Below are 20,106 nucleotides of genomic sequence, written 5' to 3'. Positions count from 1 at the left end.
ATCACAAAACTTACGATGTGACTTCTTCCCCACCTTAATCTATGGAGTCAGTGCAATCCCAATCAAAATCCTAGGAAACCTCTTTCGGTAAAACTAATAATTGATTCTAAAATTTATATGGAAAATGCAAAGAACCTATAGAAATGCTAAAGAAAATTTGAGAACTATTTTAGAGAACTTGCTCCTTTCTTTGATCTTTTGATTGGTTTTTATTCAGTTTCTATTTTTAATAATCCACCTGTACATGCATTTTGCTTTGGAACAAAAAACTAAAAAACTTACTGGAACTAAAATGGGTATGAATTATAAAGAAAATAAATTGTTTAAGTCAATGAACCCATGTCGAGGTGGAAGTGCTTCAGAATTTCACCAGATAACATTTTCTTAGTGGGCAACAGACATTTATATCAATGTAACAACAGCAGAACAAAACAGGGTTGATGGTTTTACCAATCTAATGAAATGTTAAGACCCATACGAAGGTTACATTTTTCAGAAGTGTAGCATCGAAAGCAATAGTAACTTAATTCTGTCATCAAAGCATTTTCTTAGATATGGCTGCACATCACCATTTGCAATCACTAAGAAATTCTATATGCATTCTAGCATATTCTCAGTTTCTTAAAAAAAAATCCTTGAGATCCCATTGTGATAATATAATAGAATTTTTTAGGTTGACACTTACTTCAAATGTGATACTTTAATCATTTCGATGGGCGATTCATCATTGCCTCGTTCACCCCGGAAAGCAATGCTCCTACCTTTAATTGCAAACATTCAAGAGAATGTGAAAACGGCACATAAAACATGCAAGAAGCTAAACCATCAGTGCTACCGTCTATCCTCCCATTCATGCGCCCGTTTGCTTCTCAGCTGTTTCTAATAATCTAAACTCAGAAAGTATTCTCCAAAGTATTACAAGTTAAAGACCAATAATATATTACTTATATTTAAATGTCTATTTTATAAAAAGATATTCTCACTTGTTATAGAGTTCCTGAATTCCTTCTATGGTGTCTTTCAAATAATTTAATTTAAAAAATTTAGAACTATCAATTTCTAAAGTTTAAATGCATTTATAGGAGAGCAACTGTCTACTGTAAATACTAGTCTGTTTAAATATAAACATTCCCATACTTATGAACGCTAACTAGAGGGACAAATGCTAACATATTTAAGGTTTCTTGTCCCATGTGCAAAATACTCAACTAAAATATTCTGACATGTTTCTATCAAAAGGTCTCTATAAACTAAAATTGGGGACTGATAAGAATTAGTTAGCTGCCCAAGAAGTTAAATGATTATCTAATTAAAAAAAAAAATACGAATTGTACCTTATGTCTGAACAAATATTTTAGTATCTTTCCCTAGATTTTTATTTACATTAAACAAAAGAGAGAACACATTCAATTTAAAGACAACTGAAAGAGGCCTGCATCCTCCCTGCTCTTCACCGGCATCAAATGGAATCTCACTGTTTGGGTTCGCCAGATACTGCACATCCTTTCCTAACTCTGTGAGTCTGCCAACCTCCTTAGAAGACAAGGCTATAGAAGTATCATCTATGAACGCAAATGTCCCACTTAAAAAGGTCAGTAACTATCACTTAGAAATTTGTTCCTCAAAAATAAATTTGTAAAAGACAGATTTTAAGTTACCTAAAATTCCTGAACTTGAGCTGACTGAAAAAAGTGAACAGGGATTTTTTAGTGAATGACAAGAGCAAACACCCTATCGTCTCTGGGCTCCCACACAACTAGAAGCACCAGTGCATTTGTTGGCAAATCAGAAATCTGGGATAGAGGTTGCTGGGCAGGTCAATTCCAATGAAACTAGAGCAGCACTGGTCTAAGGTGGGACTAATTCCTTGAGGTTTAGTAACAAACTCTGAAAAGTATGTCAGTTGTTCTCAACTACATCTTGGAAATATATATGGAGAATAAAAGGAAGCAACCGTACATGTGATTTATTGCACGTTACACACTCAAACACATCTTCATGGTTAAAACCATCTACATGTATTTATACTGCTTTGCCATTTTAAAGAAACCACAGTTTCGTAAAAAAAAACTTATTTGAAGTCACTGCACGTGCCATAAAATAATTTGAAATGCTCACCTATTCTATTTTCAAGTTTTTCATTTTAAAACTCATTGGGCTGTAGGTTTAACAATTCTGAACAAGGTACTTTACTGGAATGTTTTATTGCAGTCTTTAAACTTCCAAATTAAATTTCCCTATGCAGTCACCCAGAGACTATCAAAAGTTTTAAATTTTAGCATTTAAAACAATCCATATTATAAGTTTTTTAAGGGTTTCCTAAAAGTTCAGAATTTTGAACTAGATTCTAATGAAGTTGAACTAAAAAGATTTGTTTTAAAACTGTACTTTCGGTTAACTATAATAATGAACTTAAAAGAAGAACTGATATCGTAGTTATTTATGAATCTGTCTGTTCAGGCTAATGGTATTCCATTTTACCATACACATGTGTTAACACAATTTGCATACAATAATGAGTCTTTTCTAGGGCAATTATTACAGAACAAAAAATAAATAAACAAACACAGAATACAAGAAAAAAACTCCCAGGTGAAAAAAAATACTTTGGAACATGTTAATAAATGACATCTTTGATCGATATAACAAACCATTTTGAATCTTTTAATAAACACACAAACCTGTTGGAAGATCAACCAGCTGAAGTTCATTTCTCACTAATCCCATATTGTTTGGTGTTGAGGTAGCAAAAGACAGAAAACCAGTCAAACTTGTCCATTCAATACCCCTGTAATGAGAAGTGAAACAAAGATTTTCTGATATCCTTTTAAGTAAAAAATTAATTAAAAAAATAAGTTTTCTTAAGACTTAAATTTTATTAAGAAATAATATTAATATGACCTTATTTCAGACTATATTACCATACATTTCTAACATATATGAAATTATTTCTAATTAAAACTTTATCTCCAAATGTAATGACAAGGTAGTTTAGTTACTGGTATTTACAGCAGAATTAAAATAACTATTAAAATCTGGCAAAGGAGAGTCACATAACAGTAGTTTCTGAATATTCTGTTGCTTAAAAACAAATGGTATAGAAATATCCTAAGTCAACTGCTTAAAGTTGAGCACACTCAGGAATTTTATCAAAATTCCTGGTTAGGAAGCAGAAATTCCTGAAACAAACAATACAAACTAAACAGTGAGATTTGGAAGTGGCTGAAAGTTCCAAATCATAAATCAATTAGAGAAAAAGCACAAAGGAAAAAATCTCAAAGAAAAGACATGCTGATAAGACAGTAACCTGTCCCAATGCCCTTGGAGTCTCCTTTATGTGGGACTGATCGCAGGTGAGTCCACGTGTTGTCCCCACTAACATAACTGGAGTACTCGCCATCATGGCTTGCAGAGGATGGAAGAGGGGCGGACACTGGACAAGTGGACCGTCAGAGCCATAACAAGAAGTGAGAAACACTGTCCTACTACCCTGTGTTGCTTAAAAGGCAAGAGAGGCTGGCTGGGAAGGAAATCTAAACCTCTGTTCCACAGGTACTTGCTCCCCAGCACTTAAGGGACAAGCATTTTTACCATCCTGTCGATGGTCGCTTTCATGACACAATGGCGGAGTTGAGCAGTTCTGACATTTAGTTTTATATTTAAAGTTATTTCTTTAAATATAAAATTGTATATTTTATATTGAATTAATATAGTATTAATCCCAATACTATAATTGCACGCAGATTAGGCTGCTTGAAACTTGAGTACTCTTGAGAATTTCTAAGCCTGGCATGACTTCCCTCTTTCCCTCTTCAATACTACTCGAATGCAAGTCTTGGCTCTAGCTGGTCTCTCCACATTTGTTTCTGTATCTTATCTGTTGTGAAAAATAAGAACATTGAGTGCATAAAGAAGGCCTGGCACAAAGTAAATACTCTAAGTATTAGCAATTATCATCATTATCGGTATTACTATGTTAAAATCTAATTCAAGCCCTATCTTGTTCATGAGGCCTCCCCATTTACTAAATTCAAACCACACCTATAGTGAATGCAGTATAATTTGGTTAATTATTCACTGAAAAAGTGTCTTTGTCTCTTGTTTCTCTTCTCTTACCCTAGCATGTAACAGTACTGATTAAGTTTTCTACTCAAGAGTGAACAAAAGGAGAGAGGAATCATTCTAGACGTATTCTGTTCTCTCTGTTACTCTGATAGCTTCAATCAGACCTTACGGAACCAGAAAACCACAGGAACCTTAAGACATACTCTCCGAGTTTATTGCTGGCAGTGTGAGCTACTTAAGCTTCTGTCTAGTGATGCCCCCATCCCTGGACACCAAGAATCCCAGTCCTCCCAGTCTCTGCTTCTTATTTTTAAAAATATGTCTGTAAGTACCCAGTATATGCCAACGAGGACACTAGGTGCTGGAAATCCAGCTGTGAATGAGACAGATATAATCACTGTCCTTCTGGAGCTTACGACCTAGCAGAACTCAACAGAAGCTTTTAAGAGTCACACGGAATCTGGTCTCAGAGCCAGGCAGGGGTGGTTCCCGGATAGCCATTAAAGCTGAGCCTCGAAGGGCAAATAGGGTTTTGCCCGACAGCCTGATCAGCCGAGGAAACAGTGTGGCTGCAGCGGACTGTGCTCTCTGGGAAAGGAGGTGTCATGCCACATCTTGCCGGGCAGATGGGAGGCGCTCAGTAAATTCCATTAGATTAAGTAAATGACGTTTGAGAAAAGCCCAGCACGCCTCCTTATGTTTATTAGTGCCATACATATTCAAGAAGTGCTGCTCCCACTGTTTAGAAGACGCCCCAGTGTTCAGGGTATAACAGAACATGGGGTGGCTGCTTATTTGTCACCCAACATTCTGAGCATGCCGCCTTTGAGCAGATTCCAGCAGCAGCTTATATGTCCAATAACTACTGAAGAAAATTACAAGAAAATAATAATCTAGTTGGACTTCAAAGTAGATTAAGGAGGGGATTACTTCTCAAAAGAATGAAAATTTGTCAAACAAAATTGAACACCACAGCGCTCTCAGGATTAGAAAACTACTGTTTAGGTTTAAACTACACATTGAGCTCTATAAAAAATTGGTAAGAACACTAGCGCATTTTCTGACTTGATCTAGATTTGCCCTGCAGGATTCCTAACTACTGAGCGACCTTAACAGTGGGTATTTGGGCTCCGACTCCTACAGCTTCCCCAAGCTGGGCCTGTTGACCCCCACTCGGGAGCTAGGGGAGTACACACTTCTGGAAAGGCCCTTAAGTTCTACGAGTATATCAAAGTAACTTCCGCAAATTTACAAACAAAATAGAGATCATTTTACTTTCCAAAATCACTCAATTTACTTAAAGCAATACTGAGTCAACAACATTCTGATACCCATATAAACTACTGTTCTAATAATTTTTGATACTGAAAATGGTATTGGGCTATATTGTTATAAATTGAGTCTACTGGTCAAAGACACAAACTAATAATCTAAGCAATTTAATACTCTAAGAAAACCTACATGTACCACTCCACTTCATTTACTTTTAAGTATCTTCCAATAGATTATAAGCTTCAAAGATGTCTGTTTGCAAGCATACTGAAGATGCTCCATACTTACTCTTAAAACATAACTGGTTAAAACATTACGGTTTTAAAAAAACCACAGAGATACAACCATCTGCAGTTAGGCAGCCCCTGGCCATGCATATGCATAAAATTCAAACACTTAAGATTAAGTGGTTTTAAAAAACACATTTAGTTCAAGGCAGAAAAACAACTTTCTGAAAGTTGGCCCTTGATTTGCATGTGAATAGGAATGTATTGGGTTTATTGCTAATAAGTTAACATATTGAAAAATTTTCATAATGGTTTTTAATTATAATACTATAATTGCATTAACTGAAATATAAAGACAGCAGGATTTTATCACATTCTTGGGTACCAGCTCTGGATACAAAAGGTGAGTTAGCTTCAAAATGGTAATTAAAAGGGAAAGTTCATATGAAAAAATGAAACACATTTGTGTGATCATCTACCCCACCAGCCTGTCTGAGTAGCACGTCTGTTAGTTATTGGGTATCCCAAGTAACACTTATACTTTCAGTGTTACTCAATAACAAATGTTATATCATGTGTTAAGTCATGCATTTAGTGACACAACCTAACTGAGCAAAATCTTACTAAAAGAAACAAACAAATCTCACTGATAAACTAGCTACTGCGTCTTTATTAAAAGATTTCGGTGTTTAGAAAAAAATGAAAATGTCTTGATTTTCCAGAAGTATGTACGAAACTCTTAGCACGGATCCTGGCTCAGTCAAATTTTTATCTTAGTGACAAAATGTGCGTTTTTTAGCTGGAGATCTAGCGCACACACCATAAGAGCTCAGTTCCATCTAACTTTCCACAGATTATAATACTCGGTTTCTCTTCTATAAATAGGGAGTAATAACTGTGCCTCCCGCATGGAATTGTAGTGGAGATTCGATGAAATGATGCATGCAAAGTATTAACACTTAACAGAATCCTTAGAACAAGTATAGATTAAATGGAGAGTTTTGACTGGTTGATATTAGCTATAAACGGAAACACTACACACAAAAGGCCAGCGTGAAAGGAAATGTCAAGAGAAGAAATGTAGACAGGAAGCAAAGGAGACGGCACCAGCAGTGGCAGCAGGGTGCTTGGCCTGGAAGAAAAGGCAGGTGTGCGGCCTGAGGGTCCAAACAGATAACTGTGTCACTGCGCCCCCAAAGCCTAACACTTCCGAAGACGTTATTACTCCATGTAAATGTACTTAGGGAGACACTGAAGGGCACAGCATAAGGTGCGATAAACAGTCGCTCAAGGCTGGACCCCAAAACAATGGGCCTACAAGAATAAGGCAATGTAAATTTTCAGAAACTTCCATCACAAGCGGCAGTTGTGATGTGCAAAGGGTTGACCCTTCCCCATTCAGAAAATGCATTTACTCAGAATAATGTGTTGCATAAGGGTTCACTAAGAATTTTAATGTATATCTGAGGCCTATACTTATAATGCACAGAGAACAGAAAATGGTCTGACTTATACTTTTGTTAAAAGATCATCAAAAAATACTGGCAACTTAATTACATTATATGACACATGTATAACTTCACAATCCATCCTTGATAGGGCAAAACAGGAAAATAGCCATATGCTTAACAAAATAACGCCATAGAGCAGATAGGTATGCACTTTAAACCAGAAAGCAAGAGGGATTCTTCTGTCATTTTGGCCCTGTCCCACAAATCTCTGCCTACAGAGCATTCATTAAGTAGATCACCTCTGAAAAATGAGACAATAAATGCTATATAGTGTTGGTCCTATTCTGATGGTGCCTAAACAAGACATAAATGAGATTAATAATTAAATTGACTTTATTCAAATATTTCAGGAGCAGTCCGACTGAGAAATCCTTATAGACATGAAAAACTAAATAAAACTGAACAAGAAAACACAGTGATTACCAGGAAGAAAACACAGTTGATTTCCAGGAAGAAAACAGCCTGGACCTTAGGAGAAATAATTAAGATGCAGCAACGTAAGTAAGAAAAAATTCTCCACTGCATAATGTCCTTTATAAAAAGCAAAGGATTAGTACCCACCTTGATTAGCATAGCCATTAGCTGGACATGAATATTTATTACCCGAAGTTTTTAGTCAAACAATCACCACTGCAGAAGTCGTCAGTGGGGGTCTATGAGCACTTGTTCTGGTGCTCGGCATGTCTGCGACGTCACTGACACAATGGCATACTCACCTGACCTCACATGAGTGGACGCTCAACTCCTTGTACAGCAGCCCATTGGTGAGATGGTACACCAGGACAGAACCGTTACCTGTACCTATCAAATTGACATAATGGAAGAGTATTACCTAGGAGGAGTTCCAGATCTTTCCAATTAGTCATTTCTCAAGATTTTAATAATTTTACAAAGTGCATCTTTTATAAAAAGGGACCAAAGCTATGTGTTAAAAAAGACTCAATTTCTATTACCTCTCCTCTGGTCAAAATGGGCCTAATCTCCTGGGCTCTGAAATCTTGCTTAAATCAAGGACTTTAATGGAAAGACTTCAAAACCTAATTCAATACACATAAAACTTGAAGAAGCACTTTCCTCAGCTTTTTTACACATGGAAGTTTATAGTTTTTGAAATTTGGAATGTTCATTATAGCTAGTTTTCAAAAAAAAAATGCAACCTAGCAGAACTCACTAACCAGATTTTTCTATTTTTCTTTACAAAGATTTTGTTTTGGTTTTAGTTTTTATATTAAGTAAATTACAAAGAGGTGGTGAAGTATGATGGTTAACTGTGGATTTGCACAAAGAAGCCCAAGTTCAAGCCCTGGCTCTGCCCGACTCTTACAACTCACTTTCCCACACGAAAGCTGTGCTTTTATCCCTTTAACATGGGTATAAGAGAAAACTCATCCACTGGAGATTAAGTGTGCTGGAGAAGACATATGTAAAACACTTAGTGTAGTATCTGACATGCAGTATATGATTATTACTATATCTGTTATTACTATAATTATGGTTTGTTGTTGTTATTTTGTCTAAAGCTTTTTATGATCTCAGAAGAGACATGGCCATACTTAAGAAAGTAATGCTTCAGTCCTTAAAATGTTTTTATTAAGAAAAGTACACAGTATAATTGGTCAATCACACTTTCTCACTGTACCTGACTTAAAAAAATTAATTCACAAAAAGCATGAGAATGTAGACATGCTAATAAATTTAGTGATAGTAATAATGAAGTAAAAATGATAGGCAAATTTCAATTTTTAGCTTACTTGCTAAATACAGCTTCAGAAATATTTTGTAAACCTATTCTAGAAAAAAACAGTATTACACTTGTTTATATTTATCAATTCCACGGTAATATCTGAAGATTTATGAAAACTTTCAGTTAACAGATCTTCATAATAATCACATGACTTCTACATTCTGCAATTTTGATGATACAAACCTATGATCTGATACTCTAGGGGCACCATAAGAGACTGATCGACAACTGAATTCTGCTTATCTTCCCTAGTGACTCAGCAAAACCTTAAGCGCTTATATTTTTGCTTTTACTTTATTATATTAAATTTAATAAGTGACTTGATATTCACTATGTACCAGTACAATACAGCTTATTCTACAATAGAAATCTCAGACCCTGAATCTGCTATTATCTAGCTATCCCAAGAAGTAATTTTCTCTAAGAAATTGATAAAATCCTAACTAACAAATTAGGCTTATTGACATTGTACGTACACTATACATCGACATATCCCTAATTAAAGTCTCTATAAGAGGCTTAATATGAATCAGTAGTTGCTAAAGCTAAAATTAAACATTAATCTGCATTTATATAAATCTGGACATATGTACACACAGATTATTGAACCTTAAAATTCAAATCACTTTCAGAAGACAGTAATGAATAAAATGGGAAATAGTAATATTCAAATGAACCTTTGGTATTCACAAATCAACCATTAGGCTAAATTGAGACATACTAGCAACAAACAAATGTGGTCAGGTTTTCATTTTAGAAAGAAAAAAAGTCACAAATCACATGTCTATATTCCTGAGGAGAGAACCAGAGGCCAACAAATAGCATCTTTAAAAAAATGCTGGCAATTTCAAACAGATACTATTTTTTGAAATTCTAGACAAATGCATTTTAACCTTATATACTTAATAGCAAATTAAAATTTGCTTTCTTCTATAAAAGAAATTAGGTTAGTCACATTACTGTGAAATTAATGTGATAGCAGGTGGAAACCCACACCAATTTTTCAATCTACAATATAAAATTATGCAATTCCAAGAGGCAAATATTAGTTTACAGAGACCATAAATATCTTTAACAAATTTTAATAAGCAATTCCTAGTAAAGGAAGAACACTGCTGTTATTCAAATGCCAACTATGACTATTTATCAGTTAACAAAATGACATGCATAGAAAGAGCTTCGGGTGGTCCAAGAAAAGTCAAGGAGTCCAATTCAGCATCACACAAGGACTACCCTCCTGACCAAAAAGGCATCCATAGTGTCAGGGTCTCTATTAGTCCGTGTCAGGTGGACAAATTATAAATAAAAAGATGGGTGGATTTACAAGAGAGAGAAAAAAGAAGAAGAAAAACATTTTGAGTATTTACAAGATTTCACTTAGCTTCAAAGAGAAAGAAAGATTTTCTAGTAACCAGCAAACTTAAATGTCTTATAAAGTAAAACATGCATGAAGAATTAAAAGAGCAGGTCCACTACTCACCAACAGCAAGCAGTGGCCGATACATCTTGATGTTTTTGGTGGTCAGCGGCGGACACATACGGACCGTAAATTGTGGTGAAGGCAGTCCTGAAAGCAGACCCGTTAGCAGGAATTTGAGGTGCACTTCCTGTAGAACGGCGCCTTTGGGATGTTCTTCCCCAGCAATTGCACTTTGCCCTGATTGGCAATTAAAAATACCAACATGTTAATTATAACGTGTACTGATCTTAAAAATCTCAAACAACATTCCAGTGGAAACATTCTTCAGACCAAGAAGAGCATCCTCCGGTCCAGAAGGTGTCACGTGGCACTCCAGGGGCTTTGGCTATGCAAGGGCTCTGCACTTGACTATAGGACCTAAACTGCACTGACATCTCAAAAAACAGATTACTCAGGAGTTCTGCCATCCAGAATTCGGGGACCTTTGTCTCCTAAGAAACAATGCGTCAGCCAAAGTTGCTGGTATGAGGGCACCAAAGGCAAATCAAGGCGCCTCGGTTTGGAGGGCAGTCTCTGTGGAGTGGAAGGCTGCAGCGCGGTCCCATCCTACTGCCTTTTTAAAGAGTCACTTTTGATGGATGCCCTTTGTAATTGCAAACAACAGGTTCAAAGAACTCATTTAGATTTCTAACAAGAAACTTAACATGTCTGTGAAATTACAAAATTAGAGCTTCACAATTACTTCATATAAAAATATGTAAAATAAATATAAAAATTAATTAATATTATTACATATAAACTGCAACTTTTGAGAGTTAAGTATTTAATGACATTATTTTCAGATACAGCATTTGTACTTAGGTTATCAAGTCTCATACTAAAAAGATGACTCCAATAAAAATCACTCTAACAAAATATTAATATGAAGAGTACAACAAAACCAAGACCGTTTAATAAAAAGGGTATAAATATTTTCTTACTGTAAACCACTATTGACTACTGGGATTAAATTGTCAAAAATACATAATAAAGAATATGTGAGCAGATATATGTATACACACACACACACACATACTGTGAAAGGGAAAAATGTAAATAATTACTAGGAGTGGGTGATGGAGCTTTGAATATAATCTTTTGAGGCTAAAAGGTGTTTTAATAATAATGTTATTTTAAAATCCATAAGATATACAGGAAAAAATGGCCATCAATTTAATGCAAAAAAAAAAAAAAAGATTTTTTAGAATTAGCCACACAATCAATATTAACCTTTGGTAACAAAAAATGGGATCTAAAGGAATGGGAAATTCAACAGGTAGGTACCGTGTGTACCCACCTTCAGTAGCCTGGTGTTGACTCCTGAGAATTGCCATCTTCAGGCATCTTCCAGAGGCAATTCACAAGGTTGGCAGATTAGGCCTTAATAAGCAGCAGCCTTTACCCAAGGAATATAAATCAGGCCTCTGAATTTAACTGCTTTCAATTATCACTAACTATATAGTGAATTTCAAATTAAAAGTTTAATTAAAAGTTTTAATTAAAATGTTTTCAAGCAACCAATCTTTATTTAATACTTATAAATCAACTACATTGTCAAGAACTGTTTAATAATCTATATCCTTTAGTTTCCTAAAAAATTTAATTTATATCACTCAGATACCTAAATAGCATAAAATTTCAACCTCTTTTATATTACTGATTAGTTCTGTTAGGTGTGTTTATAATTCTTTTCAATTTAATATTTTATACTAAGTGCAAACAAGGTCAATTAACCAGAAAATTGTGTTACTGATGAAATTCATTTTGCAAAATAACCGTATGTCTACACTTCCTCATATGGAGTTATGTCTGGAAGGTAAAGAAAAAGAATTTTAAATACAAAAGTTAGTGTCAGTGAGCAAAAGGATTTTACAAATTACAGGAATCATGAGAAGATCAAGGTCTAGAAAGCTCTTGCCTAAAACCACACTGGAACAGCCGGGCCTGGCGGCAATGGCCAAGGAACCAGCTCCAGACGGGGATGAGTTCACATTCTGGTTCTTCTGTTTACTGACTGTGTAGCTTTGAGCAAGTTTTTAAATCTCTCTGGGTCTCAGTTCCCACATACATAAAAATGGAAATATTACCTCCTCTGTAGGACTGTTTGAGGTAATACACAGAGCATTTAGCATAGCACTTAACAATATTATGCATCCAATAAATGTCATCTATGATTAAGATTAATGAGGTAATGATGTTTCTAGTGTACCACCTATCTAGCATTTAAAAAAACAACCTACTAAATAATATTGATTTTTCAATTACATTGTGGAAGAACAAATAATGATACAGAAAATCCTTTATAAACCACAGCCATGATTTTAAGATAATTAGACATCAAAATTGCTTGAATATTTACAATTTCTAGTTGTATAATATTTGAAATCATGAATCGACTTTTTTCCTTTAATATATACTGGCTCTATAATAATTAAATAATTTGGAAGCAATACTTTATCTGCAAATAAACATTTGTTCAAAGACTCCCCAATATGTAAGCAAGAAAATGTAGGTCAAAATGTTAAAATAATTTTTTCGAATACTGCTCACTTTATTATTCCTTCAATAAATATTTATTGCACATCTAGAAGGTACAAGGCTCATTTTAGTTTTCTCGAGTATTAAGTGACTTTATAATAATTGCAAATCAGTGACTATTGATTTTGCCTATCAAAAAGGATATCTAACATGAAAGACAGAGAAAGAACAAAAGCTTACCAATCATGTTATCTAAGGAGAGGTCTGGGAGTTTATTCTGTAGCACTCCTACAGGAATTCCACAGAAAGACACTGGTGAATATAAAGGTGACACACCGGAACTACTGCAAGACATAATAATTAGATGTTTTTTGCATATTTAAAACTGCATTACATGTTAGTAACTAACAAATAACAAATTTCAGATCACTGCATTCCATCTATTTTTCTTACCCACAGGTGAAATATCTAGTAGGTTTACATAGCTGCCGAAAAATCTGAAGTCTTAATTATCACTTTAAAAACAATTTTAGAAGAAGTCCCTGCTGTTTTTATGATGCTGGTAAGTTTTAAAACAAACAGGAAACAGAAAACATGATGCCACTGATCTACCCACCTGTTCCGTGAATTGCGATTGCAAACTGCAGACTTCAGCTCCCATATCATGACCCTTCCGTCGCTCACCACGAGGGCAGCCGCGTTCTCGTTGACGGGACAACACACCATACTGAAGGGGCGGACAGTTTTTGTCACCCTGATTGCATCACACTGGCTTCGTAAGTCATAGGTAAGCTCCTGGACGGGATCTGGATCTTAACAACAGTATTGGTTTCCTTTAATTATCAGAAAGCAACTATATCATTATCACTAATATTTGCTTTAATTTAAATAAATCTCAATTAAAAAGAAAATCATTCCTTTGCTAATGCAAAGTTTGTCAAGAATGGCTTTCTTTTTTATAATTATTACTAATTTCTTCAGAATATAATTACCTTGATTACAGTCTACACCAAGTTTAATTTCCAAGATAACAACTACAATCTAAATAGCTTATTTTTAAATATTTTTAAAATAAAGAAAATGCTCTGAAAAGTGATCAACAGAATGATTAAATAATAGTGCACTATAGACCATCATAATTTATAGTAAATCTAAATAAGCCTGAAAATAACTATACTTTACAAAAGATGTAAAAGTCACTTTTCCTTTTTCGTAGTTCATTATTTCACAAAACATTATTTTATTCTCCAGAATAAGACTCAAACTGACAAATGAATGACCTGAAGACTTATTAACCTGTGTCACTTAATAATGGAAATTCCTAAAGCAGAGGAAAAGCTAAGTGGATATAATAATAAATGTACACGTAAGGTTGGACTTGTGCTGAAGAAAAATTCGCAAAAGATAACATCTATTGGCTCATGGAAACAATCAAGGAATTAAAAATATCCCTTTCTTTGCTGTATATAAGAAGTATACTATTATAACACCAAAAGATTAGTCTTAGGCTTGTGCTTTATGACACCTATTACAACCATAATCTACTTTCTCAAGGCAAAGATTAGCATTACCTCTATGATTTGGCTGATATTTACCACATGAAGTTTTATAAAATAATTCTGAAGAAAAATATAATTAACATTATTGTGAGATATAAACTTACCTGGGTCCTCACTTGTAGTGAAAACACTACTGTAAGATCTTCGAACACGTAAAGTTATACAACCATTTTCATGCAGGCAAAATAAACCATCACGTTGAAAGCAGGGTATTACCTTTAAATAGATAATTTACTTATTTTTAAAAACACAATTGATTATAGTATATACTGTGAAACTCATGAACTCATCTTTAGAGAATATAAGCAAAAAACAAAAAACAAAAATATACAATAAACCCCAAGCTTTAAAACTAAACAATTCAAAAGATGTATTTCTTTATGATTATATGATTTGTCTTTATCTGTGTAACTTTGATAATTCAGTAAATATCTCCATATCGGTCAGAAGAATTTCTAGGGTAAATCAAACCAATCGAAAGTGCAGAAAAATAAAGAATGTAAAATAAGGCTGTTAATCTTTAAATCAATAGAAAGGAGAAAGTCAAACTAAGGACTTTTGTGAGATAATAATTTTTCTCTATATAACATTCACAATCAACTTTTGAGTACGTAATTCATAAATTATAGATACCTGCAGAAATGGAACTCCTGTTCGTTCTATTGCAATCACGCCCACTGTCTGATTCACCTCAAGGTCAAGGATTAAGATCTCCCGAGGATAGAGTAACAACATGTGATTCCTTTTGGAAGGCAGATATGCCAACTGAAGGCAGTCATTGAGGGTCATGAATTCAGCACTGAAGAAAGTAAACATTTACTTTAAATATTGAGAAATAAGACAAAGACTTTCTTCCTACAGAAAAGCTTATTAATGGACTAAATTTTGTACCTTCCACATAACTGTCAATGAGAACGTTCCGTCATTTCTTAAAATGACCAACAGGAGCTAATATCTAAAACTTGGACCTCTGCTATGTGCCAAAATCCAAACTATACGACCAATGACAAGAATATCGCATAGGGTGAACAGAGATGTATTTCTAAATTTTTGAATTTTTAAAGTAGTAAAAGTCTATGATATGAAACAGCAAGTGACAATACTACACTGATATTTAAAGGAAACCTTATTTTTATTTTGCAACTAGAAGTACGAAACAGATTGCTGAAATCAAGACTCGGGATTAAAACAAAAACATTTAGGGTGATTGGGGCCACTGGATGAGGAGTCGATGGACTACCTGTATCACCTTGGGCAAGTCACCTCCTCTACTATACCTTCAGTTACTTTTAATCTGACTTAAATCTTTTTTTAAAAAAGTAGGGTATTTTATTCATTTATCAGCATTTTCTTGTGTGCAAACAAAATATATAAAACTATATGAGGAGTCTCAAAAATCAGTTTGTGATTATTGCATATACTTAATCACAACCTTTTTATGTTAAATATATTGCAATAGGAATAGACATACAATTATGTACTTTTTTAACACAATAATTTTATTAAAAGGTTTTGAAATTTAAAATTAAGTTAGATTAGAGGACTAGAGAGAAGGATATGGATTGAATTAAAATCCTGGCTCTGCCATTTCCTGGCTCAATGAATTGAGAAACATATTTAAAATAATGTGGGACTCAGTTTCCTCATTTCTAAAATGAAATGGGACCAGTACTACTATCCAAGATTGTAGTAAGATCATAATGTATGTGAAAGCACCCTGAATAGTTCCAGTTGAAGGAATTAATAATTCATTTCCCCAAAACGCAAGATGAACATGACTCATGAGAGAAATGTAACATACATAAATCATAATTTATAAAACTATACAGACTACAAAACATTTATTTATGAGCCAGAATAAAAAATGAATAGAAAGTTCTGTGAAGACATGTAAGGCGCAATCTTAAATTATTTCAGCCTAGAGTGGGACATAAATTAGTGAACTTAATCAACCTATGGTTTAATATATAAAAAAAATTTACATATAAATTCAGAAATGCATTTGTAGAGCAATTTGTATTTTACCATATATTTTTCAGGTAATTACCCACAGGGTCTAGATAGAATAATTTTAGCATATTAAAAATAGAGGCTCTTTTAAAATGAATGCCAAAAATTCTGCCAAAGCAATAAAAATATGGAAATTATTGCTGTAGGAAAAATAAATCTATGTCTAATACACAAACTCAGTTAAAGTAAAATGTTATTCAAGTGCATTTTATGATATGAACAACAATAGCTAGCATTTACCCGATGAATGCTTACTAAGTATCAGGTACCATGTTAAGTACTTAAGTTACTGTAGCTATTAATTCTTACAACAACCCATGAAATCCTTTAAAACATTACTTTAGAGATTGGGAGAGTGAAATGTGAGCAAGATGAAAGAATTTTCTGAGTCACATGGCAACAATTTCCCCTGGCCCTTAACCGGTGAAGATCATCTTTACACGTATAAGAAAAACGCCCATATTTTATGGCTAAAGAGATTGCAGAGCATTTAACTCAGGAAAATGTATTTGAAATGAAAATTCTGATTTTTGTCTCCCAATTTTTAATGTATTCAAGATCCACATGTTAGAATGTTCATCCCATATTTCTGAAAGTAAAAATAGGAAATTAAAACTTTTAATCTATAAAAAACAGTGGAGGGAGTTTAACCCAATTAGTGGAAACAAAAGAGACATGTTAAATGCTGAATCTCCTCTTGAGGAGGAGACAAGAAAATTCAAAAGTGAAAACGAGAAAAAGTGAGATGAAGAATATCAATCTTAGCGCATCTTCAAAAATGATTTTTTTGAGAACTGATGACAAACAGGTGAACGTTGTTAGTTTTACAATTTTACGCTTGAACTTACCTAGGTTTCTCTTGAGTGATTAAGATTTTTACTTTATTAAGAGCCTTCTTAGCCCCTGTGGCTGCAGCCAACTTGTTATGAGCTGGGCTAGAGTGTGGGCTAGATATGTAAACTTTTTTCCCTGGGCCAGAGGGAGGCTTGGCTGGAGAGAAGTCTGAGATGAACACGATACCCTCACTGGTGAGTACTATATGGAGAGAAGCAAAATGCTAATTAAAGTTTAATCAAGTTTAGCACAGTTTTTTTCCAATACAGTTTTGAGAGCAAGGTAATGATAACTTTAATAATATAGAGCTGGCAATGGAATATTCTCCAAGTTGAAGTGAAACAGGTGGCCCATTACAATTCATCACAGGCCTCTAAGCTCAGCATTCTAAATTAATATTTTATATTAAAAAGATACCAGAAGGTCACTGGCAGAAAACACAAATGTTTGTTCTTCCAAGTAATTCAGTGCACAGACTTTCATTAAAAATCTTTCCTCATTATATTCCTTAACTTAAAAATCCAAATACTTTTCCAAATATGAAATTCACAGAAGGAAAAAAAAAAAACATATATAAGGTGCTCTGCATATCATACTTCATTAAGTTCAAATATATGATTTGATGATACAAATTTTTTATCATCATGAGCCACTCAGTCTAAATATACTTCTTTTTTCTTCTTGAGTATCAATTGAAACATAGGGGGTATAAAAAGTACCCTTTTTCTCATTATATCTAGTGTAAAAGTAGAGTGCCACCAGCAGCCGGCTACCCGATACAACCCGCCCACCCTCATCCCCTCATTCTTCTCCATCCCCTTTATCCTGTTTTGCCTTTGTATACCATTAGGACCTCTTAATATCCTAGACTTTATTAATTCACTATGTTCAGACTTTAGGATATGACACCCTCTCACTAGAATGCACACTTGATGAAGGCAGGAATCTTTGTCCTGGTTCACAGAACCTTGTTGTAAGTTCCGCAATGTACCTGACATATAGTTAATAGCTCAAGAAACATCTGTTGGATATTTATTTCTTAGAAAAATATTTTCTAAACAATTTAGTCATAAAAATATCTGTCTAAAAACAAATCCAATTTTTAGATCCGTAGCTCAGTAAAACATGGAGAGCACATTGGCAAAAACAACCTCTGAAAGAAAAAATTCCCTTGGGCTTATTCTGTTTCTTACGTGCATCTGTTTACGCACTCAAAACACATGGCATGAATTAGAACAACTAAAAAAAGTGAATTTGGCCACAGACTAAATGAAACCATTAACTCAGGTTCTTTAAATGTTCCAGAAAAACAAATTTAATTAGTATGAATTAGAATAGCACAGCAACTCTCTGGGTAATCGGATTCTATTCACAAATTCAACACAGTGAAGGTCCAGTCTGCTGATTTAAACTTCTAACTATCAAAATCCTTACAAACGCTACGAGTTATGATTTAGCATCTGTATTAGGAACTGCAGGAGCTGTATTAGGAGCTCAGGGATGTGCTTCTCCACTTTGCTCAATGGTTTTAACATTATAGATGTATGATGTGTGTGTGAGTATCTCATGTATATAGCACTAACTATACGATAAATATCTCAACTCGGTTTCCATTAGAAACTATTACTCACAAGTTAAATGCGAGGGATCAAAAGGGTCGAAAGAAAAAGAAAGGATGTTGTCGGCATAGCTCTTCTTCCACAGTTTAGTGCCAGTGTCTGCATTCCAGAGCACAATGTAATTTGGTGGGTGGATGGCAAGCAGTAAATCTCGAGAAGCATCTTGACTCCACAACCACTGAACATCTGTAGAGACCACATAGAGGCAAAATTCAGAGTCATCCACTTCAACACACTCGGTTAATGTGTCCTTTAGTTTGTTTTTGATATTTAGTTTGTTTTTTTTACATAATTCTAATCTTAACTCCCTCTCTCGCCCCAAGGTTGCATATATGGGTATATGTGTCAAGACTTCAGATGGTAAGTTAATTTTAAATAAAAATGAGTTTAGATTCTCAAGGTCAAAATTTTCAAGTAATCTGAATTATTACTTCAAAGAAAATACAAGAAAATTAGCAGTAATTGTTACTTAAAACTTCATGTCAAAGACTGCCTAGCCATGATCACTAATGTCACACTCTCCTAATGTTTTTGAGGAATTACTTAGTGGGACTTTGCAGAATTCCGTGGGTTTTTTCCCCACAACAAAAAACAGGATAAAGATCTAGCTCAGTACCTAGGACATAATTAAGTACTCAATGAATACTTTTTAAAAAGCCATTTAAAAAATCTCAGTCCAAATAGTCACTCAGTCAAAGCCTTGAGTCTGAAGAATACTGTATTGGTTTTAGGTCAATAACATGAACAAGCAAACAAATGATCTATATAAGAATAAGAATAAAAATTTGGTCATCTCTATTAATAGAAAGCATACCCTAATACAAAATAGCAGTTTGGCCAAGTTTACTCATACTATAAGTTAGAATGCAAGATTGTTTAAAAAGCTTGATTTTTCTCATTATGCTTGTTTGAGGCTAATGCTGAAATTAATGCATTTTACCAAAGCTCAAATCAGCTGAGGTTTAAGGAAACATGCCCAGAAATGTACTAAAAAGGATATAAAAACAAAAACAAAAACAAAAACTAGATTCAGATCAGTAAAACAGGCTAAACATAATTCAAAGTTAACTGGGAAGTGATAAAATTAAATCAATGGAAAAAGAAAATACTCTAAGAGTACGTGTATTAATATAAACATTAGGAGAGCACACTTTCCTCACCCTGAATGGGTTTGGTATGTTCTTGGATCTCACACTGAGCTATTCCTGCTGCTACATCCCAAACGATGATCTTTCCATTGACATCGGCAGAAGCCAGGCGCAGGGAATATGGTGAACCAATATTATGGTGATAATTTTCTCTGGCCCATTTAACCTAGTATCAAGAAA

At 34.3% G+C, this 20,106-nt stretch overlaps 1 protein-coding gene across 3 annotated transcripts in view; it reads right to left on the bottom strand.

Moving 5' to 3' along the window:
* The window catches only part of WDR11 (WD repeat domain 11), a 52,089-nt gene that overhangs the window by 26,014 nt on the left and 5,969 nt on the right, over positions 1–20,106 (bottom strand). For 2 of the 3 annotated variants that reach the window (XM_016149109.2, XM_016149110.2), the window contains exons 3-13: positions 19,939–20,092; positions 18,791–18,964; positions 17,174–17,360; positions 14,949–15,114; positions 14,420–14,531; positions 13,373–13,568; positions 12,997–13,100; positions 10,300–10,476; positions 7,792–7,876; positions 2,682–2,788; positions 686–761 (exon numbers count right to left, since the gene is read on the bottom strand). In XM_016149109.2, coding sequence (XP_016004595.2) covers positions 686–761; positions 2,682–2,788; positions 7,792–7,876; positions 10,300–10,476; positions 12,997–13,100; positions 13,373–13,568; positions 14,420–14,531; positions 14,949–15,114; positions 17,174–17,360; positions 18,791–18,964; positions 19,939–20,092 — 1,538 coding nt within the window. The remainder of the gene's footprint in view (positions 1–685; positions 762–2,681; positions 2,789–7,791; positions 7,877–10,299; positions 10,477–12,996; positions 13,101–13,372; positions 13,569–14,419; positions 14,532–14,948; positions 15,115–17,173; positions 17,361–18,790; positions 18,965–19,938; positions 20,093–20,106) is intronic. The other variant, XM_016149111.2, reaches the window with a different exon arrangement.

Source organism: Rousettus aegyptiacus, unplaced genomic scaffold (genome assembly GCF_014176215.1).
Source record: "Rousettus aegyptiacus isolate mRouAeg1 unplaced genomic scaffold, mRouAeg1.p scaffold_m13_p_6, whole genome shotgun sequence".
Lineage (NCBI taxonomy): Eukaryota > Metazoa > Chordata > Mammalia > Chiroptera > Pteropodidae > Rousettus > Rousettus aegyptiacus.
This window is presented reverse-complemented; position numbering and strand designations above follow the sequence as displayed.